Source organism: Phycodurus eques, chromosome 13 (genome assembly GCF_024500275.1).
Source record: "Phycodurus eques isolate BA_2022a chromosome 13, UOR_Pequ_1.1, whole genome shotgun sequence".
Lineage (NCBI taxonomy): Eukaryota > Metazoa > Chordata > Actinopteri > Syngnathiformes > Syngnathidae > Phycodurus > Phycodurus eques.
Window position 1 is genome coordinate 15,893 of NC_084537.1, and position 23,751 is coordinate 39,643.

At 45.2% G+C, this 23,751-nt stretch overlaps 1 protein-coding gene across 6 annotated transcripts in view; it reads right to left on the reverse strand.

The window, feature by feature from the left end:
• The window catches only part of agla (amylo-alpha-1, 6-glucosidase, 4-alpha-glucanotransferase a), a 72,028-nt gene that overhangs the window by 14,691 nt on the left and 33,586 nt on the right, over positions 1–23,751 (reverse strand). For 5 of the 6 annotated variants that reach the window (XM_061693634.1, XM_061693631.1, XM_061693633.1 and 2 more), the window contains 13 exons: positions 23,509–23,648; positions 17,359–17,546; positions 16,674–16,797; positions 11,906–12,069; positions 11,615–11,716; positions 8,991–9,146; positions 8,676–8,826; positions 8,046–8,170; positions 7,698–7,810; positions 2,819–2,953; positions 1,967–2,097; positions 354–490; positions 74–207 (listed from right to left, as the gene is read on the reverse strand). In XM_061693634.1, coding sequence (XP_061549618.1) covers positions 74–207; positions 354–490; positions 1,967–2,097; positions 2,819–2,953; positions 7,698–7,810; positions 8,046–8,170; positions 8,676–8,826; positions 8,991–9,146; positions 11,615–11,716; positions 11,906–12,069; positions 16,674–16,797; positions 17,359–17,546; positions 23,509–23,648 — 1,800 coding nt within the window. Of the gene's footprint in view, positions 1–73; positions 208–353; positions 491–1,966; positions 2,098–2,818; positions 2,954–7,697; positions 7,811–8,045; positions 8,171–8,675; positions 8,827–8,990; positions 9,147–11,614; positions 11,717–11,905; positions 12,070–16,673; positions 16,798–17,043; positions 17,168–17,358; positions 17,547–23,508; positions 23,649–23,751 lie in introns of all 6 variants that reach the window. The other variant, XM_061693632.1, reaches the window with a different exon arrangement.

Consider the following 23,751-nt stretch of genomic DNA (forward strand, 5'->3'; position numbering starts at 1 on the left):
GTTGTTTTTTGATTTGCTTCATCATCACATGCAAAGGATTGTGTTGAAAGTTGCATCATTACAAAACAACTACCTTGACATGAGCTTGTAAGTTGCATCCAGAGCTGTGGTGAAAGTTGATACAAGGATTGCATCAAAGTAAGAGGGAATGAGATAGCGTGGGATGTGCTTCAGATAAGTAAACATGGCCTCCAGCCATTGTCCAACCTGAAGACAAATAATGAAATGAATGAAGATCTTTCCGTCACACGAGACAGATTTCACCGAGATGATTTCAATGGGATCCATTAGTTTTCCGCGTTGCTCATGTTCATGCATACATGAAGCCCCTTTCGAGGCTGTTGAAGCTTTACCTGTGCCAGAGGTCCTTCTCTATGTATGAGTCTATTGGAGATATAGTCCATTAGCCAGTCTCCTTGTCTGAGGTTAGAACACACCGGATGGCCTAGGTCATTGTTGGCACGAATATCAGCCAAAACTGACATTAGACCTGCATAGACATAACCACAATATTCACAATCAGGTACTGCTAGATATGGGATTTCCCCATTGCGGGACTAATGATGATTAATATTCTATTTACATTCCACCACAACACACTAAAATAAGACTACTTTGGTTTTCACTTGCATAAGGGGAAATTGCACCAAAAATCCAGAGACTACATATTTCTAGTTGCATACAGATTTGTTCCACAGACTATCGTTCCATAATGTATGCAAGCAAACAGACATTTAATTTGGTTCTATTGGATACACTACAACTAAACAGCGACGGGTTTACTAGTAAAACATGTTACAAAATGTAAATACAGTGGTGACTCGAGATACGAGTGGCCTGACTTACACGTTTTTTGAGATACAAAAACGTTGATTGGCCAGATTTTTGCTTTGACTTGCGAGGCCAAACTTGAGAAATGAGTGCTGTATGGCCGGCAGTAGGCTCCCCTCACTTGACAGCAAGCAGTATTGGCTGACATAATTCGTAAATATTCTTCAACAAAAGAAGCTACAAGCCTTACATTGCCACTACTAGTTGGAGTTTACTTGAAAACAAAGAGAATGACACGAAGAGACACAGACAGCAGCAGAGAGAGCGGGGCCAGGGAGGAGGGGTCGAGAGAGAGAGAGAGAGAGAGAGAGAGAGAGACTGCTTATTTAAAGCACCTGCACAAAATTATTTTGAGCACAAGCCGGCAAATGGACTTTTGTCTTGATGACACGTCATATAACCAGTTAAAATCTTTACATTCTCTTCTATCATGTCTTTATACCTATTTTACCATATACTGCTCATCGTTTTTAAAAAAAAAAAAAAAAAAAAAACCCTAACTTGTTTTTGGGGGGACTTGGAACAGATTAATTGCATTTCCATTCATCTTCATGGGGAAATGTGTGTGGTTGTGAGTGTTTTGAGATAAGAGCATGGTCACAGAACAAAATTAAACTTGTATCTCAAGGCACCACTGTATTGCTACAATCGTGTTTAGCATCTGTGAGTCTCGTGTTTTCAATTAGTGAACCCTTGTATTTTTGTGATCCGCCATTGACAAATTTGCCTATTTGTGGATTTTCTTTAGTAACCGATCCTGTTTTATTCATTGAAAAACTCACCTCTTTGCTGTTTTGTGCTCAGGCCAAAGCCATGTCTCATATAAAAATATTGCTTTGCTGCCATCTTGTGGCATCTGTATGGAATTACAAACCATGTATGGCCGTCAATTACTCGCAGAATTTCACTTATCTCGGGGGACGAGGACCAAGCCCTGCTGGAATAGCGAAAATGCACCCCCGCTATTTGTGGGGGATAGGGACCAAACCGCGCATCGTGAAAATCTGTGACTAATAGACAACCATTAGAATTGCAATGAAAACAAATAAATCGGAAAAGATCTGCTTATAGGTGAATCAGCAGATGCCGAATGGCGAATATGCAGGGACCCACTGTACTACTATATATAGCTTACCTTGTAGGCCTGCATATTTGAAGGTTCCCCATTCTGGAATATTGTAACAGCCTCCGCCATCCTCTTGTTCTTCTGAATCGCAGCGAAATAGCAGGACATTCATGTCTGCTAGTGTTAGCTTTGACATCAGCCTATGTGAGAGTTTCACACAAGATGATAATCAAATACTATACAACATAGTGATGCTAGAAAAGATAAAACCACGAGAAAAAAACAATTCAAAGCATTATTTTAAGAAACTGAATAATACTAATATCTGTTCAGCATTCACCCAATCATAATAAAAACCCAGCCATCCGTAATCCGAACCGCTAGGGTTGCGGGCGTGTCTGAGCCTGTCCCGGCTGTCTTCGGTCGAGACGCGGGGTACAATCTGAACTGGTCGCCAGCCAAATATAAACAAACAACCATTCACACCTACGGGCAATTTAGAGTCGTCAATTAACCTACCAAGCATGTTTTTGGGATGTGGGAGGAAACCGGAGTGCCCGGAGAAAACCCACGCAGGCACGGGGAGAACATGCAAACTCCACACAGGCGAGACCGGATTTGAACCCAGGTCCTCAGAACTGTGAGGCAGATGTGCTAACCAGTCGTCCACCGTGCCGTCTAACAATAATAATTACTATGATTGTTATTAACAGTAATAATAATAACATTTTAAGTAACATGAATAATAAACTGTTCTACAACACTATAGGGTACATTTTAGATCACCGCTGCCTAAATACGTTTGTTGAATCGCAACTTCTGACACCTTACATCTGAAGTTAAACGTATTCTATATATGTTATTGATAAGGATAAAATGAGAACAAACAAGGAAAGTATACAAACATAAATGTAAACTTACTGTGCCAAGGGCATCTTCAGGGCCTCTGCTGGGTTTTCATCTGCAAGACTGCCTTTTCTGTATTTGAGGCTAAACTGTGACAGAAAATACCGGAGTGCCCCAACCAACTTCTGGGCTTTAGGGTCCAAACTAACCCTGCGGGGAGGAGAAAAGGTGTAGCATCTTGAGATATACAGTTGTGCTCAAAATCATAGCAGTCTAAAAACATCCGAATCATCTTTATTTGCCAAGTATGTCCAAAAACACACAAGGAATTTGTCTCCGTAAAGTTTAAAACCCTTAGAACGGTAATACTTTTAATTTAAAGGCCTTGGGAACACCATTCACTCATTTTCTTTACCGCTTATCCTCACAAAGGGTCGCGGGCGTGCTGGTGCCTATCACGCCTATCTAGAGGCGGAGTACACACTGAACTGGTCGCCAGCCATTCGCAGGCATTGGAAACACTGCACATTATATTCCCAATTAAAACATCAAGAAAATGTATCAAGTCTTTAATTATTTTACAGAAAACCAAGAAAAATTAATATTACATCCGTCCATCGATCCATTTTCTACCGCTTTTCCGAGGTCGGGTCGGGGGGGCAATAGCTTTAGCAGGACACCCAGACTCCCCTCTCCCCAGCCACTTTTCCAGGGGATCCCGAAGCGTTCCCAGGCCCGCCGAAGGACGTAGTCTCTCCAGCGTGTCCTGGGTCGTCCCCGGGGTTTCCTCCCGGTGGGACGTGCCCGGAGCACCTCACCGGGGAGGCATCCAAATCATATGCCCCAGCCACCTCATCTGGCTCCTTTCAATGTGGAGGAGCAGCGGCTCTACTCTGAGATCCTCCCGGATGACCGAGCTTCTCACCCTCTCTCTAAGGGAGAGCCCGGACACCCTGCGGAAGAAACCTATTTCGGCCGCTGGTATCTGGGATCTTGTTCTTTCGGTCACGACCCACAGCTCGTGACCATAGGTGAGGCTAGGAACATAGATCAACCGGTAAATTGAGAGCTTTGCCTTTCCGGCTTAGCTCCTTCTTTACCACAACGGACCAATACAAAGTCTGCATCACTGCAGACACTGCACCGATCCGCCTGTCGATTTCCCGTTCCATTCTTCCCTCACTCGTGAACAAGACCCCAAGATACTTGAACTCCTCCACTTGGGGCAGGATCTCATCCCCGACCCGGAGAGGACGCGCCACCCTTTTCCGACTGAGAACCACGAACGAACAATGAATATTGAGCTTTTAAATAAAAAACGGTGTCTGGATTTTTCTTTTCAAACTCAAAGTGAAATACCTGGAGGTGGGGCTTTATGGCGAGCGCCTGGTGGCCGGACCTGCAGCCACGGGGGCCAGCCGGGCACGGCCCAAAGAGGCAATGTGGCTCCCCCTTCCCATGGGCTCACCACCTGTGGGAGGGATCAAGGGGGCCGGATGCAGTGTGAGCTGGACGGCCGCCGTAGGCAGGGACCTTGGCGGTCTGATCCCTGGCTACAGAAGCTAGCTCTACGGATGTGGAACGTCACCTCTCTGGCAGGCAAAAAGCCTGAGGTGGTGTGCGAAGTAGAGAAATTCCAACTAGATATAGTCGGCTCGCCTCAACACACAGCTTAGGCCGCGGTACAAGTCTTCTTGAGAGGGGTTGCACTCTTTTCCACTCTGGAGTTGCCCACGGAAGATGCCGGTCCGACCTAGCAGACCCAAATGTATTGTGAGGGTCTGCTGGGGACGTCTGGAGAGTCTGCTGTCTGAAGGGGTTTCAACTCCAACCTCTGACAGAACTTCGCCCAAGTCCCAGGGGAGGTGAGCGACATTGAGTCTAAGTGGACAATGTTCCGCGCCTCCACTGTTGAGGCAGCTGAACCAAGCTGTGGCCGGTAGGTGTTCAGTGCCTGTTGTGGCAGAAATTCCAGACACCAGCGGTGAGTGATGGCAAAAACTTGAGCTTGGGAGTTCGGTGAAGCCATGGAGAACAACTTCCGGATGTCTTCGAGGACATTCTGTTCCACCATCCGGCGTCTCAGGAGGGAGAGCCCGTGCACTGTCAACACCGTGTATAGTGGGGACGGGGTGCTGCTGACCTCAACTTGTGACATTGTTAGTCGGTGGGCCAAATACGTCGAAGACCTCCTCAATTCCAGAGACATGCCTTCCTTTGAGGAAGTAGCGTCTGGGGACTCTGAGGTGGGCTCTCCCATCTCTGGAGTCGAGGTTGCTGGGGTGATTATAAAGCTCACCGGTGGAAGAGCCCCTCGGGTGGATGAGATCTGCCTGGTCTTCTTAAAGGCTCTGGATGTTGTGGGCTGTCCTGTCTGACACGCCTGTGCAACATCGCATGGACACTGGGGACAGTGCCTCTAGACTGGTAGACAGGGGTGGTGGTGCCCCTTTTTAGGAAGGGGACCGGAAGGTGCGTTCCAACTGCATGGGGATCACACGCCCCAGCCTCCCTGATAAGGTCCATTAGAGGGTTCTGGAGATGAGGGTCCGACGGGAAGTCCAATCTCAGATTCAGAAAGAGCAGGGTGGTTTTCATCCTGGTACTGTTAACTCATTCACTGCCAGCCGTTTCCTGAGCAGGTAACCCCTAGACTGCCAGGCATTTTCGAGCAATTTCACTGATTTTTCAAGCCCCACAGAATATTGTGTACGATGACGATGTAAAAACCAAAACCACCAAAAGAAAGAACAGACTCTCTTCTTTCATCAGAATTTTTTTTGTCTCTAGCTTATACCGTTCTTTAGTAATCAGCAGTCAAATATAGGTTACTTTCAGCCAAATCTGTTTCTGGAGGAAAAAAAACAGAACAATGACTTGGAGGCCAATATTTTTTTTCTTAAGTGAAAATCTCAAACATCTGAAGATAAAACAACAGTGAGAAAGTACTTTTGACAGAAAATAATTTATTTGCAAATATAACTATGTACAGAATCTATTTTAGACAAAAATGCCTGAACAAATGGGGCTCCCACACTTCCCTCCAAATTCTCCTCTTCTCCCGTTTGCTCAATAGTCCAGGTTTTTATTACCTTTCGGATAAAATCTAGCAAAGTTTTATTTTTACATCTGGAATTTATTCTTTGGTGGCAGTGAATGGAATCTTGTGTGGTTGTCATTCTCCTTGAAACCAGTCCCTAAGTCTGCTCGAAGCACAACCTGTGAAGTTTAGAAATATAACTATTACCGTATTTTCCGCACTATAAGGCGCACTTAAAAGCCTTTAATTTTCTCAAAAATCGACGGTGTGCCTTTTAACCCGGTGCGCCTTATGTGTGCACTGAGTTCCAAAATCTGTAAAAATGTTGTTGTGCGAGTTTGGTAAGCGCTCCACTTTATTGATTGTCAGACCATTTCCCGCCGACATAGGGACGTAATAGTACACTACGTACGCTGGCAGCGATAAACCAATTAGAGAACATTACGTAAAGCCGCGTATGGTACGTACGCTTACCCCTGCCATGCCTCCGGTAGGTAAACTGTACTAACTAAACAACATTTGTTTGGCTAAGGACCCCAGAAAAATGGGATCAGCGAAGAGATATGCTATGAGTTACGCGGTTGTAAATGGGAATAGAGCAGCCGCGAGAAAATTCAAAATCAAGCGCAAGAACAGCCGGAAGAAGCGTCTCTACAGTCACCATTTGACTGAATCCGATAACAATAGCCCAAGACATGAAGATCGAACACTTTCAAGGAGTCTGTCTGAACAATGTGTTGGTGTCTCTCTGGGTAAGCAACATATAATTGTCTTTGCTTCCCCTCTAAGTTGGTCATGTTGACAAAAGTAGTTGCAATAAACTCAGTCAGGATTTGATGTCATCAGTCCATGATACAACATTATATAGGTCCTTGGGTCATCCTGATAGAAGACCAGGATAAGTTCCCATTCTTTGACTTGAATGTGACATCAACCTACGCATGGCCATTCTCTTCGTCACTGGATTCCTCCTCATTAGTTAGTTCTTTGTATGGACTATATTCCGCGTCATCTTCAGTTTCTGACACCATCCATCCATTCCATTTTTCCATACCCCTTATCCTCACAAGGGTGGCGGATGGGTACACCCTGAGCCAATAGCAGGGAACAGAGAAACAAACAACCACTCACACACACAGGCAATTTAGAGTCTTCAATCCACCTACCATACATGTTTTTGGGATGTGGGAGGAAACCGGAGCGCCCGGTGAAAACCCACGCAGGCACGGGGAGAACATGCAAACTCCACACAGACGAGGCGTGATTTGAACCGGGGTCCTAAGAACTGTGAGGCAGAAGTACTAACCAGTCTTCCTTCTCAAATCCATCTTCACTGTCACTTTCCTTGCCTCTCCCCTCCTCATCATCAATGCGGTGACCATCAAATATCCATTTTAAAGGATTGCAGATCATTTTTGCCAAGTACCCCATCATTTTCTGCTCTTTATCTCTTTTCTCCTCTCCTATCAATGTCTGCTGTTCCACTGAACAATGTCTGGAACAACGCATTTTCTCATGCTTTTTCAGAGAGAAATGCATGTACAACGGGTTAGCGTCATCCTTAAAACCGTGAATTTTTCACAGAATTAATGACCTCACTAATTGAACTCCACACGACTATTATTTTAAACATGGCCCTTTCAATTACTTATTCCCATTACATTCACTGAGGAGCATGGAAATCGTGAATGTTGGGTCTTTGGTATCGTATGACTCGACAACACCTACGGGTAAATGATTGCCATGGAGAAATATAACTTCTATCAAAAACAGTGAAGCATCTGGTTGATCATGTTGGACTGCTATTATTTTAAACACAACTGTAGGTTCCAAATACTAAGTAAAGACTTTTCAATCTGGGAGTAAATATTCACTGGCAGGATGCAGTTTTGTGTGAGTGAGTACTATTAGTACCTGAAGGCAATGACACTTCCTGGTGTCAGTCTCTTGAAGCTGATTTCCTGGACAAACTCTGATCGACCTTTAGATGTCACACCGGCTTGGTTCACCACTGAGCTCTCCTGTAACTGTATACAAACATTTGTTAAAGCATAATCCCATGTAACACGCACGGCGAAAGAAAAAAACATTCATGGCAACTACACCGTGTTCCAAGCAATTCATTATGCATTCATACGGAGGTCTAATGTTTATTAATTAATTGTTTAATTTAAAAAAAAAAATCAAATTAATTTGCACTTAAATAACAAGAACTCTGACATGCACACAACAATGATGAAGAAAATATCTATTTCCATTTACTGGAATATGCTCTTTTATCTCTACTGAGTATTCAGGCATGCCATTGATGTAGTTGTCATCCTTTTTGAAGCTTCCAGAATGTCTGTCCACTGTCCTGGCCTCCAACACTACCTCTTCAATTTTTCCTGGAGAGAGAGTTTGTGTTAAAGCATAAAGGAATTTGTAGATGACAATGACAAAAAATACAACAATATAACCCAAGTCAAATAACTACTACTTAGTACTATTATTATCTTAGAAATTGGTTGTAAATGCTGAAACCTGCCTTAAATGATTCATGGTCTCCCCAAAAATCCTGAAATCATGTTACATTTTTCTACCAGCTTCTTATTATGATGCCATTTCGTTTTAAGTAAGCTTTTTCCATTCACTTTATATCGTCAGACTAAGGTGGCAAACTGTCTTGGTATTTCCGCTCAGCATAAGCTTTATCAGCATTTACACAGAATTTCAATGTAAACTGCATTGTGTAGCGGGAAACCGTAATTCCCCTTGAAATTGTATGAATGCCAAAAATGAGTGGCAATATATGACTTTTTATGAACTGGAAGATAGACAAGTGTATCAAACACTGAGTGCAAAAAGACAAATTCTGCACTGTGACCTTCGGTGTTGTGTGTGCTCTCCTACCTGGTATAAACATTGGTGGCACATCAGTGCTGTACTGGTGTGTTTTAGGGTTCTTGAAAGCTGTCCTACACACTGCCACCACTGACTGATGGGTGCTGGGACAGTGACGAGTAATAGCAACAATATCTGCATCAACCTGGTCTACATAGACCTGCAGAGGAGACAGGCCAGAATAGGCAACTACATTGAGGAAAACAATGCAAAACAACGATTTGCCTAATCCGCCTCGACTCTATATAGGCATAGGTAACAAACAAATATTTGTTGGTATTTAAAATGTGTATTTATAAAAGAAAAATATGACTAAAATGATACCTGTATGAACCCCTGAGCAGCGAGTTCGTGATGCAACTTATTGAGTGCCAGTTTCCCAGCAATGATGCCGGTCTGGGGTCCAACCTCGCTAGTGGAAGTCAGGGAGGCAGAATGGTTCCACTTAGGGTAAAAACGCTCCTCTTTAACAACAGAAATCTACACACACACAAAGACATCAATCAATTTGAATGCAAAGAGTAGCGGTATTATATTAGATTACACTGCGAGTAGTGATACTGTAAATTGCAGGGAGTTCCATGATGATACTGGTCTGTGTGTTGCCTGCTTTATTAGTTACTTGTGAAGCAAATCAGTCCATATTTGTATTGCTCAGATTATAATTTTTTTTATTCATCATTCTGCTTTTGTGTTATTTCTTAAAATTAATACAGCCCACTCCATTGAACATACCCCCCCCACAAATATTAGGTCTGAAAAGATGCATTGCGACAGCCCCCGGTGCGATGTACAGTAATCCCTCGTTTATTGCGTTTATTTATTTATGTTCCAGAAAGCTCCTGCAACAAATTAAATGTAGAAAGTAGCGACCACAATTATTGATTGTATTACTATAGTCATTTATTAGTTTCCCATGCCAATATGAGATACTTTAGAGAGGCGCAGGTATTTTATTTGTGCACTTTTTTTTTTTATTTAGAGGCAGGTCTGCTTGAGTGATGTGAACAACAGCCCACGCGGACATGGTCTGAACAGGCGATTTCCTGCCTTAAGCATAGGCCGGCACCGCTCCTCACACTGATGGGTCCTGGCAATATAGTCAGCGAAAAGAATTATGGAAACCCAGAATTCATTGTGGGGATGTTTTAAACTACAGTACTGTAGTCGTAGAAAATCAAGGTAAATGTTGCGCTTGAATTTTTAAATGTCGATATTGTTATTATTTGTGAATTTATTTCATGAAACTCTGACTGAGGCTTGTTTTTTTAAACAGTGGCGTGTTCTTTGAATTCTCAAGCGATTTGGTGAGCTACCAAATATAAGTTGAGAACACTCAGTCAGGGTTGGCACATCCGCCTCACAGTTCTGAGGACCGGGGTTCAAATCCCGGCCCCGCCTGTGTGGAGTTTGCATGTTCTCCCCGTGCCTGCGTGGCTTTTCTCCGGGCACTCCGGTTTCCTCCCACATCCCAAAAACATGCATGGTAGGTTAATTGACAACTCTAAATTGCCCGTAGGTATGAATGTAAGTGTGAATGGTTGTTTGTTTATATTTGGCTGGCGACCAGTTCAGGGTGGACCCCGCCTCTCGGCTGGAGATAGCTGGAATAGGCTCCAGCACCGCGACCCTAGTGAGGATAAGCGGAACGGAAGACGAATGAAATAATCATTTAGCATATAAAGCTGACTATATCAGAGATGTGCAGCAGAGGAACTGCACTTCACTAACCTATAATAAAAGAATAGGGATAGCGAGGGATTATTGTATATTTGAAATATGTGTTGTGTTATATGGTGAGGCAATTCTCGAAAATTATTAATCTGCCTCTGCGATTTTTCCACTGAAATTTCTATCTTGCTTTGTGTTAGCATAATTGAGCCTGTCAGCATTTGACAACAACAACAACAAACTGCTACTTTTCTAAATAGTACATGACCCAAGGGATACAATAGTCACTCCTTATTGATCTGCATTTGTGTTTCCTTTACTCAGGATGTACTAACTGTTACTATTTTAGCCACAGTCAATCCAAATAGTACTTTGGACATGATTTAGAAAGGCACAAACTTGTCTACAGTTATCTTAAATTATCTCTTAAATCAAAGCACTGAATGAACTCTGCCTTCTGCATGTCAGAATTTCCGTTGTCTTTCCTATATAGTGTGACATTTTCTATGTGGTCTTGTGATTGACCAATAGTGTGACGAGGCGCCTTTAAACAGGCCAATTTTATCAGTGTAAAAAAGCGTCATGAAACGACGGAGAGGCTTTTTCTCGAGTAAGTGCCTATGGAAAACGCTTTGTCCATATAAATACAAAATATTGACCGATTGTTTTAATACTTTCAGAGGTCGATGTGGGCATAAAGAGAAATGTCGACATCAATTTTCGTGATGACTGGTCGTAGCTGTCTGACATTACGCGATGTAGCGTTTACAACTTTGTGAACGTCCTTGAGTGGCACAGTCAGAGCCCAGATTTGAATCTGACTGAACATCTCTGGAGAGATCTGAAAATGGCTGTGCACCAACGCTCCCCCATCCAACCTGACGGAGCTCGAGAGGTGCTGGAAAGAGGAATGGGTGAAACTGCCCAAATATAGGTGTACCAAGCTTGTGGCTTCATGTTCTGATTATAGGGTGTTGTGTTTTTTAAATTTTATTTAAAATAAAGTTGCCACGTAAGGTGGGGGGAAAAAAAAAAAAAAAAAAAAGGTCCTGTGAATATCTTCCGCATGTACTGTATATCCTTATTGAGCTGCCTCTGTTTTCTGTACTCCGGTTGCGATGCCTCTCGCCTTTTAGCATATTAGTATTGTATCAATTCTCAGGGCACTTTAGCACACTATTGTTGAGACACTATGGGTCCACACAGGTTGTAACTTTAGCATTGTAAGACTTTCCATTTTGCTGAGGCCAAAGTTGAAAATAGATTGCGTGTGTCACCTGATGGGGTACTAATTCATCATATCCTCGGGTAGAGCCAGTAGCACAGCAGGCCATCGAGACCATAGCAGAACTTGGAAGAGAGTCAAGTGCTGAACGCAGCTGCAAAACAGAAAAAGAATGTTTGACTTTGTACTGCTATTTCATGTGCAAGTACGAGAAGGAATATCTCAATGGACCTCGGTGAAGAAATATAATGACAAATCATTCATTATTGTGGAAAAAGTATTTAAGTACATTTAATTGTTATTTTTAAATTTTAAATACATTTCCATATTTTTGATAAAACACCTGTATAGGACATTCGTTGTCATGGGTTACATCAAGGAACATGGCATGGGCAATGCAGGGCACCAGTGGGCGGAGACTAGGCTGAACAAAAGCTCCAACTGGTTCACCACCATACCGATAGACCAATCTGCCCTCTTCATGGCTATCACCAGCTGACATGGCCTCTAAAAGATAGAGTAACGGTACAAAACACAGGACAGAGATGTTTTAATGACATCACAAAATGGCTTTCTTTAGGCCAGCACACACAGAGCAATGAGACCGAAAGGGAGTGAACTCTCGCACAGTGTGCGTTGTTCTACAAGGGGCAGTCAAAAAGTAGTGAGCCCAATTTAATTTAACAAATAAATAAATCGTAAATTTGGGCGGTTTGGAGTTGAAATACCTTTGTTTCTTTTTTTTTTTTTTTTTTTTTTTAAATCAAAAAGTTTTAAGTTTCTCCTCTTCCTGTTAGCCATTTTGGAAATGATGTCATTGTTGGATGCCCGTCAAATGCTGAGAGTTGTGATTTAATTTCTTGCTTCTAAACATTTTCAAAGGTTGATAAAATGTTGTTGGGAAGCTGCAATAGGCTACAGAAAAGTCAAAAAGTGGGTGTCCGGGATCAGAAGCAAAAAACAAAATCTATATTAGAAGATAGTGTGATAGCGAGAAGGTAATGGTCACAGGTATTTGGTAAAAGGGGTTAACTAAAAGTTTATATCTGTAAATTAAAAAAACAATATTCACAAGAGAGGGACCGTACCTACAACTGTACTACTACAGATGGAGTGGATAGCTAGCAAGTGAGATGAATGATGTCATGTCAACGGTCAGAAGTTATTTCATCCATAAGACTGGCAATGCCGTACATTGCTCTGAATGTGAACTTAGCTCCAATAATAAAGCTGTTAAAAATTTTCTAATTGAATGCTTTGCAATATTTCAAATATTTTTTTCATAGATATCTGATGCCAAACATGTCTGTCAAAATCTGTCTTTCCAGGGAAAAAAAAAAAACAGCAGCACGTAGCCTATTTTTGGAAGACAAGCAAACAATGAGGGCCTCGGGCCCGTCTTATGCTACGTTCAGACTGGCCGTCCAGTGTGAGTTAAAGGGCACTACGAGTGAACAGTAGTCAGACTGCAGACCAGCATCTCGCCAACAAGCTGCATTATGTTCATGTCCGCAGCAGGACTCAAAACTGTGACTCGGTCGTTCCAAAGTCCTTTCGGGTGACCTTTTGACACCCTAAATTAAAGCTGAATGTGTACATTTTTTATTTTTTTTCCCCCCTCCTTGAGCAGTCACCTTGTCGTGGTGGAGGGGTTTGTGTGTCCCAGTGATCTTAGGAGCTAAGTTGTCTGGGGCTTTATGCCCCTGGCAGGGTCACCCATGACAAACAGGTCCTAGGTGAGGGACCAGACAAAGCACGGCTCAAAGACCCCTAATGATGACGACAAACAATGGACTTCGTTTTCCCTTGCCCGGACGCGGGTCACCGGGGCCCCCCACTGGAGCCAGGCCTGGTGGTGGGGCTCGAAGGCGAGCACCTGGTGGCGGGGCCTGCACAGCCCGAAAGGGTAATGTGGGTCCCCCTTCCCATGGGCTCACCACCTGTGGGAGGGGCCATAGGGGTCGGGTGCAGTGTGAGCTGGGCGGTGGCCGAAGGCGGGGACCTTGGCGATCCGATCCCCGGCTACAGAAGCTGGCTCTAGGGACGTGGAATGTCACCTCTCTGGCAGGGAAGGAGCCCGAGCTGGTGTGTGAGGTCGAGAAGTTCCGACTAGATATAGTCGGACTCGCCTCCACACACATCTTGGGCTCTGGTACCAGTCCTCTCGAGAGGGGTTGGACTCTCTTCCACTCTGGAGTTGCCCACGGTGAGAGGCGCCGAGCAGGTGTGGGTATACTTATTGCCCCCCGGCTCGGCACCTGTACGTTGGGGTTCACCCCGGTGGACGAGAGGGTAGCCTCCCTCCGCCTTCGGGTGGGGGGACGGGTCCTGACTGTTGTTTGTGCCTTTGCACCAAACAACAGTTCAGAGTACCCACCCTTTTTGGAGTCCTTGGAGGGGATGCTGGAGAGCGCTCCCGCTGGGGATTCCATTGTTCTGTTGGGGGACTTCAATGCTCACGTGGGCAATGACAGTGAGACCTGGAAGGGTGTGATTGGGAGGAACGGCCCCCCCGATCAGAACCCGAGCGGTGTTCTGTTATTGGACTTTTGTGCTCGTCATGGATTGTCCATAACGAACATCATGTTCAAGCATAAGGGTGTCCACACGTGCACTTGGCACCAGGACACCCTAGGTCGCAGTTCGATGATCGACTTTGTGGTCGTGTCATCGGACTTGCGGCCACATGTCTTGGACACTCGTGTGAAGAGAGGGGCGGAGCTGTCAACTGATCACCACCTGGTGGTGAGTTGGCTCCGATGGTGGGGGAAGATGCCGGTCCGACGTGGCAGGCCCAAACGTATTGTGAGGGTCTGCTGGGAACGTCTGGCAGAATCCCCTGTCAGAAGGAGTTTCAACTCCCACCTCCGACAGAACTTTGCTCATGTTCCGGGGGAGGCTGGGGACATCGAGTCCGAGTGGACCATGTTCCACGCCTCCATTGCTGAGGCGGCCGACCGGAGCTGTGGCCGTAAGGTGGTCGGTGCCTGTCGTGGCGGCAATCCCCGAACCCGTTGGTGGACACCAACGGTGAGGGATGCCGTCAAGCTGAAGAAGGAGTCATATTGGGCCTTTTTGGCCTGTGGGACTCCTGAGGCAGCTGATGGGTACCGGCTGGCCAAGCGGAATGCAGCTCTGGTGGTCGCTGAAGCAAAAACTCGGGTATGGGAGGAGTTCGGTGAGGCCCTGGAGAAAGACTTCCGGACGGCTTCGAGGAAATTCTGGTCCACCATCCGACGTCTCAGGAGAGGAAAGCAGTGCACCACCAACACTGTGTATAGTGGGAATGGGGCGCTGCTGACCTCGACTCGGGACGTTGTGAGTCGGTGGGGAGAATACTTCGAAGACCTCCTCAATTCCACCGACACGCCTTCCCATGAGGAAGCAGAGTGTGGGTTCTCTGAGGCGGGCTCTCCTATCTCTGGGTTTGAGGTCACTGAGGTAGTTAAAAAGCTCCTCGGTGGCAGGGCCCCGGGGGTGGATGAGATTCGCCCGGAGTTCCTAAAGGCTCTGGATGTTGTGGGGCTGTCCTGGTTGACACGCCTCTGCAACATCGCGTGGACATCAGGGACAGTGCCTCTGGATTGGCAGACTGGGGTGGTGGTCCCCCTTTTTAAGAAGGGTGACCGGAGGGTGTGTTCCAACTACAGGGGGATCACACTGCTCAGCCTCCCTGGTAAGGTCTATCCAGGGGTGCTGGAGAGGAGGGTCCTTCGGGAAGTCGAATCTCAGATTCAGGAGGAGCAGTGTGGTTTTCGTCCTGGCCGTGGAACAGTGGACCAGCTCTACACCCTCGGCAGGGTCCTCGAGGGTGCATGGGAGTTCGCCCAACCAGTCTACATGTGTTTTGTGGACTTGGAGAAGGCGTTCGACCGTGTCCCTCGGGGAGTCCTGTGGAGGGTGCTTCAGGAGTATGGGGTACCGAACCCCCTGATACGGGGTGTTCGGTCCCTGTACGACCGGAGTCAGAGTTTGGTCCGCATATCCGGCAGTAAGTCGGACTCGTTCCCGGTGAGGGTTGGACTCCGCCAAGGCTGCCCTTTGTCGCCGATTCTGTTCATAACTTTTATGGACAGAATTTCTAGGCGCAGCCAAGGCGTAGAGGGGGTCCGGTTTGGTGGCCTGGTTTGGTGGCCTCAGTATTGCATCTCTGCTTTTTGCTGATGATGTGGTTCTGTTGGCTTCATCAAACCGTGAGCTCCAACTCTCACTGGAGCAGTTCGCAGCAGAGTGTGAAGCGGCTGGGATGAGAATCAGCACCTCCAAATCTGAGACCATGGTCCTCAGTCGGAAAAGGGTGGCGTGCCCTCTCCGGGTCGGGGATGAGATCCTGCCCCAAGTGGAGGAGTTCAAGTATCTTGGGGTCTTGTTCACGAGTGAGGGAAGAATGGAACGGGAGATCGACAGACGGATCGGTGCAGCGTCTGCAGTGATGCGGACTTTGTATCGGTCCGTTGTGGTAAAGAAGGAGCTAAGCCGAAAGGCGAAGCTCTCGATTTACCGGTCGATCTTCGTTCCTACCCTCACCTATGGTCATGAGCTGTGGGTCGTGACCGAAAGAACGAGATCCCGGCCGAAATGAGTTTCCTCCGCAGGGTGTCCGGGCTCTCCCTTAGAGATAGGGTGAGAAGCTCGGTCATCCGGGAGGATCTCAGAGTAGAGCCGCTGCTCCTCCGCATTGAGAGGAGCCAGATGAGGTGGCTGGGGCATCTGATTCGGATGCCTCCCGGACGCCTCCCTGGTGAGGTGTTCCGGGCACGTCCCACCGGGAGGAGACCCCGGGGACGACCCAGGAGAGACTACGTCCTTCGGCTGGCCTGGGAACGCCTCGGGATCCCTCCGGAAGAGCTGGATGAAGTGGCTGGGGAGAGGGAAGTCTGGGCGTCCCTGCTAAAGCTACTGCCCCCGCGACCCGACCCGGATAAGCGGTAGAAAATGGATGGATGGATGTGTACATTTTATTTACATGTCGATTTCATTCAAATCCACTGAAAATGTATTAGGGCATAATTATGAAACCTCTGTCATTGCTAAATTAGGAATACACAAATACATATATATAAAAGTGTGAATAAGGGGCCTTAAATGTGTAAAAACACATAATACTGTACCTCGTATCAGTGATGTAATCCCTAGTTTTGTAACGAAGATGTTATCCAGTTCCTCACTGCCAGTGAAGAGTTCAGCCACCACATACAGGTTAGGGCACACTGCTCTAGCCACACCTAGCATGAACTATTTCACCACCACCACCACAAAGGAACACATCAAAGTGCAGGAAATGAATATAAAGCGAGATAGAAAAATGAGGAAGGGAAGGGATGGATATATAAATCAAATGTCAAAGCCGGTGAGTGGTAAGGAACAGAAATGGACAAGTAACACCAAATTAATTCATGCAGTCATGGGAAGGAAAGTGAAAGAACACAAAATGCAGGACACAGGGAAGAGAAACACCACAACATTAGTTTGAACAATTACCTCTTATAAGGCTGCTAATTCCCAGCCGATTCACAAATACATTGTCAATAACTTCGCTGCCTGTAAACAGTTCAGCTATCAAATACAAGTTTGGTCTGACCACTCTGGCTGCATCAAGCATTGCCTGGACAAAACATTACATTACAGATAGAGAGAGAAGAAGAGACTTGTCATCAGTCTACAGTAGTTTTGGAATTATTAAATTTTTTGGGATTAAAATCAAATGAGGATTTAACGCAATAGAACGTTTTCTATATTTACTTATTTAAATTGCTCGTCATACTCACAACAACTACTACTAGATTAATAGCTTACCTCGGCGACATGTAATGGTGTAGAGTGGCAGTTATCCAGTCTGACTCCATGAAAATATTTGGCAGTTATTTCAGTGTATTTCTTCATGTGAGCCCACAGATAAGGGCAGTCTTCCGGTCCCTTGCCATAGCGAAGTTTGACACTGTCGCCCCAGCATATCAACTCCCGGCGAATGTAGACATTTGACCCTAAAGGAAGAAGAAATTTAGACCACAGACACAAAAATACAGTAAGCCCCAAACTGACAACACTGATTAAATGTACATTTATGAAACGAGAAAACGACCAAATCAGAAATTAAATGCATTTATTTCTGTTCATACATAGATCGGGTATCTTCAAAGGTATCTCGGAGGCACCGAACCTCCCCGCCGCGCTGGCAAGCGTGAACTGCAGGGAGCACCTGCCAACTCCCCGAAGCTACCCTTTTGGGTGTGGGGGAGTTTACAGATGACGCTCCGTTGGGAAGGAATTGCGGTGCGAGTTTTTCCCTGACCGAATGGCTAACGACACCACTGCAAGCGCTCCGGCCATCCTGCACCTGAAGTGCGTCTTTTTCCTCTTCTTTTCTTCCTTTTTCTTCAAACCAACCCTCGTGAGCGTTCTTGCCAACCACGCGGAAGGTCGACCTGCCTGCCTGAATTGGTCGACGGAACGCAAGTCCAACATGTTACTACATACAAATTAGTCCACATTTGGGTCAAAGAAATAACAGTCACAGAGATTCACATCTCTCACACTGTCACCGCGCAAGCTCATTCCACCCTCACATCATGGGTTCAGGCTCCTTTACCAATGTCCGTCTGTCCTTTGTTTTGCTTTTCTCTGCATTGTTCCCCAGTAAATTCACCGGTTAGATTTCATTACATTTTTATACAACACCCACTACCTGTGTCGTTTGTCTGTTTGGATACGAAAAGAGACATCTGGGATCTAGAACTCTTGCTTAATTTACGAACTCTTCCCTTGACGAGATAAATTGCGAGTGTCATGTCTGGAGAAGAAGAGGCAGTGCTCATCACCTGGCTAACGCCATCTCTACTGTGAAGCATGGTGGTGGCAGCTGCGGGGCTGTTTTTCTGCTGCAGGAAGTGGGCGACTAGTCCGCACAGAGATTAAGATGACAGCTGCCAATTATAGAGAAATTCTTGGCTTCAGGAGCAGCCTGTGAATGTCCTTGAGTGGCCCAGCCAGAGCCCGGATTTTAATCCAATCGAACATCGAAAGGGCTAAAAATGGCTGTCCACCAACGCTGCCCATCCAACTTGACTGACCTGAGAGCATCTGCAGAGGAAAATCTGAGAATATGCCCCAAAACAGGTGTGCCAAGCTAGTAGAGGCAAACCAAGAACACTTGAGGCTGTGATTGTTGACAAAGGTGCTTCAACAAAATATTAAGCCAAGGGTGTGACTATTGATGTACAGAATCTGTTATGTTTGAATGCTTACAATTTTATACTTAGTCATTCTGGGTTATGTAGATTATTATTTTTTTTTTTTTAAAGAATACTCAAATCAGATTTAGAATAAGTCTGTAAAATTAAACGTAGAAAAAGTGAAGAGGTGTGAATACTTTCTGGTGGCAGTGTGCGTGTATATATATATATATACATTTTGTCAACTTCCGTGCGACAGTCATAATAGTTATTAAATTATGGCTTCAATATTTCTCATTTAAGATGTTTTATTATATCAACCTTGTAATGGTGGATGCAGTTCCAGCCCGAATCAAAGCGCCAGTATATGAGATTTTGACATTCCATCATCCAAAATACTATTTCTGTGTCTATGGATTAATTCACCTTTGCCAATTCTGTTTATGAAAGCAGAGAATTCCATCTCTTCTTCTTTTCCTTTGGGCTTGTCCTGTTAGGGGTCGCCACAGCGCGTCATCCTTTTCCATGTAAGCCTATCTCCTGCATCCTCCTCTCGAACACCAACTGCCATCATGTCTTCCCTCACGACATCCATCAACCTTCTCTTTGGTCTTCCTCTCGCTATCTTGCCTGGCAGCTCCAGCCTCATCATCCTTCTACCAATATACTCACTATTTCCCCTCTGGACGTGTCCAAACCATTGAAGTCTGCGCTCTCTCATCGAACCTTGGCTGTCCCTCTGATGAGCTCATTTCTAATTTTATCCAACCTGGTCACTCCAAGAGCGAACCTCAACATCTTCATTTCCGCCACCTCCAGCTCTGCTTCCTGTTGTCTCTTCAGTGCCACTGTCTCTAATCCATACATCATGGCTGGCCTCACCACTGTTTTATAAACTTTGCCCTTCATCCCAGCAGAGACTCTTCTGTCACATAACACGCCTGACACCTTCCTCCACCCATTCCAACCTGCTTGGACCCGTTTCTTCACTTCCTGACCACACTCACCATTGCTCTGGACGGTTGACCCCAAGTATTTAAAGTTCTCCACCCTCGCTATCTCTTCTCCCTGTAGCCTCATTGTTCCCCCACCACCCCTCTCATTCATGCACATATATTCTGTTTTACTTCGGCTAATCTTCATTCCTCTTCTTTCCAGTGCATGCCTCCATCTTTCTAACTGTTCCTCCACCTGCTCCCTGCTTTCACTGCAGATCACAATGTCATCTGCAAACATCATGGTCCACGGGGATTCCAGTCTAACCTCATCTGTCAGCCTATCCATCACCACTGCAAAAAGGAAGGGGCTCAGGGCTGATCCCTGATGCAGTCCCAAGTCCACCTTAAATTCTTCTGTCACACCTACAGCACACCTCACCGCTGTTCTGCTGCCCTCGTACATGTTCTGTATTATTCTAACATACTTCTCTGCCACTCCAGACTTCCGCATGCAGTACCACAGTTCCTCTCTGGGTACTCTGTCATAGGCTTTCTCTAGATCTACAAAGACACAATGTAGCTCCTTCTGACCTTCTCTGTACTTTTCCATCAACATCCTCAAAGCAAATAATGCATCTGTGGTACTCTTTCTAGGCATGAAACCATACGGTTGCTCGCAAATACTCACTTCTCTCCTGAGTCTAGCCTCCACTACTCTTTCCTATAACTTCATTGTGTGGCTCATCCACTTTATTCCTCTATAGTTGCCACAGCTCTGCACATCACCTTTGTTCTTAAAAATGGGCACCAGTACACTTTTCCTCCATTCCTCAGGCATCTTCTCACGCACTAGAATTCTATTGAACAAGCTGGTCAAAAACTCCACAGCCACCTCTCCGAGATGCTTCCATACCTCCACAGGAATGTCATCAGGACCAACTGCCTTTCCATTTTTCATTCTCTTTAATGCCTTTCTAACTTCCCCCTTACTAATCATTGCCACTTCTTGGTCCACCACACTTGCCTCGTCTACTCTCCCTTCTCTATCATTTTCCACATTCATCAACTCCTCGAAGTATTCTTTCCATCTAGCAAGCACACTGCTGGTACCAGTCAACATATTTCCATCTCTATCCTTAATCACCCTAACCTGCTGCACATCCTTCCCATCTCTATCCCTCTGTCTGGCCAGCCTGTATAGATCTTTTTCTCCTTCTTTAGTGTCCAACCTGCCATACATGTCATCATATGCCTCTTGTTTTGCCTTTGCCACCTCTACCTTTGCCCCGTGTCGCATCTCAGTGTATTCCTTTCGCCTCTCCTCGGTCCTCTCAGTGTCCCACTTCTTCTTAGCTAACCTTTTTCCTTGTATGATTTCCTGTACTGTGAGGTTCTACCACCAAGTCTCCTTCTCTCCTTTCCTGACAGAAGATACACCAAGTACTCTCCTGCCTGCTTCTCTGATCACCTTGGCTGCAGTGGTTCAGTCTTCTGGAAGCTCCTCCCGTCCACCGAGAGCCTGTATCACCTCTTCCCGAAAAGCTGCACAACACTCGTCCTGTCTCAGCTTCCACCACATGGTTATTTTCTCTGCCTTTGTCTTCCTAATTTTCCTCCCCACCACCAGAGTCATCTTACACACCGCCATCCTATGCTGTCTAGCCACACTCTCCCCTACCACTACCTTACAGTCGGTAACCTCCTTCAGATTACATCGTCTGCACAAGATGTAATCCACCTGTGTGCTTCTACCTCCGCTCTTGTAGGTCACCCTATGGTCGTGCCTCTTCTGGAAAAAAGTGTTCACTACAGCCATTTGCATCCTTGTTGCAAAGTAGACCACCATCTGTCCCTCCAAGTTCCTTTCCTGGATGCCGTACTTTCCCATCACCCCTATTACCTTCACCAACATGTCCATTACAATCTGCACCAATTATGACTCTCTCTCTTTGTCTGGGATGCTCAGAACTACATCATCGAGCTCCTTCCAGAATTTCTCTTTCACCTCGGGGTCACATCCTACCTGTGGGGCATAGCCACTAAATCACATTACACATAACACCCTCAATTTCAAATTTCAGCCTCATCACTCGATCTGATACTCTTTTCACCTCCAAGACATTCTTAGCCAACTCTTCTTTTAAAATAACCCCGACTCCATTTCTCTTCCCATCTACACCATGGTAAAATAATTTAAACCCTGCCCCTAAACTTCTAGCCTTCCTGCCTTTCCACCTGCTCTCCTGGAAACACAATATATCAACCTTTCTCCTAATCATCATGTCAACCAACTCCCGAGATTTTCCTGTCATAGTCCCAACATTCAAAGTCCCCACATTCAGTTCTAGGCTCTGTGTTTTCCTCTTCTCTTTCTGCCGAAGAACCCGCTTTCCACCTCCACTTCTTCTTTGACTTCGACCCACAGTAGCTGAATTTCCAACGGCGCCCCGCAGGTTGGCGGCGCCGGTGGCGGACGTTGTTAACCCGGGCCACGACCGATCCGGTATGGAATTCTTTGGATGAACGCTCATATTTGTTTGGCAAGGTTTTAAGCCGGATGCCCTTCCTGACGCAACCCTCTGCATTTATCCGGGCTTGGGACCGGCCTACAGTTTGTACTGACTTGTGCCCCCCCATAGGGCTGCATTAGAGTAATTACATCTCAAAGGTCAAAAGTAAAACTCAAGGCACTATTTTGCAAACAAACACATAACATTGCTGTTGACTGAACTGGTTAGTTTATGTATGGACAATAGTATTGGTTTCTATTTTGTGTAAGAAGAAAAATGTAATTAATGTAACTTCTCTTGTATGCTATTTATATTACATATTGATGTTTCCGATATCCACAATTGCTGCTGAAGCGATGCAAATTTCCCCATTGTGGGACTAATAAAGGTTAGCTTACATTACAAATATTTATGAATAATTATAGACCTTTAACCTACCCACATTCTGAAGTGACGTGTGCAGTCACGAACTAATTCATTTCCGGTTCAGACGAGGCGTCCTGTGTGGACCTATATTATTTTATATTTATCTCTCTAAACACGTGTTAATTGGCCAATTATTTTGTTGTTCAAAGTTGGTTACTCTCCACGAAAATGCGGTTCCAGCCAGACCTATGCGACAAGTGTCTTGTTTCACCAAATGTTTTGCGACTGCTTGTAACGATAGCTTAGCAATTAGAATTGACCTAGCCACTCCTCGTCCTTCCTTCGTGACACTTTTTGAAAGAAGCATTCTGCCGAATGGTCACTGCATAGAATAAGGGCACGTGGTGTTTATATAGTGGGGGAGAGTCTCGTGCTAGAAAGGTATACGACCAAAGCTCGTGACATCACAAGGATACGTCTTAGCATTGGCCACAAAATTAGGACAATTTAGAAGGTGAAAAAGAGTTTCAAGCCATATCTCAACAATTCACTACTACAACCCCAATTCCAATGAAGTTGGGACGTTGTGTTAAACGTAAATAAAAACAGAATACAATGATTTGCAAATCATGTTCAACCTATATTTAATTTAATAAACTACAAATACAAGATATTTAATGTTCAAACAGATAAACTTTGTTTTTAGCAAATAATCATTAACTTAGAATTGTATTCTGTTTTTGTTTATGTTTAACAACGTCCCAACTTCATTGGAATTGGGGTTGTACATTGTTCTCAGTCCTTGCACATTTTCAGCACTTACCTTGAAGCATATTTAATGTATTTAGAAACAAAACACATTTCTTTTGGGAGACTTTAATGTATCCCACACACTTTCTTCTCCTTATGTAGCTTACAAATATGCTTTCAGCTTGTGCACCTTACATCTACTATATTTACCTGGCTCTGCAAAGTTGCGCAGCGGGTCATCCCCCATCACCCAACCATTGTGAGCAAGGAAGTGACATGTCTTGTCTGGTTCATCCAGCATCTGCATCTCCTGCTCTAGTGTCATGTCTTGAAATGGGAAGGTGAAACACCTGAGAGAGGAAAAACATCAGGCCCTCTTTAAAAACTGATTATGGAGAATATTCTGCTGAACATTGTAACAAATTCAGTTGTTGAACTCCGTTACAGCAATAA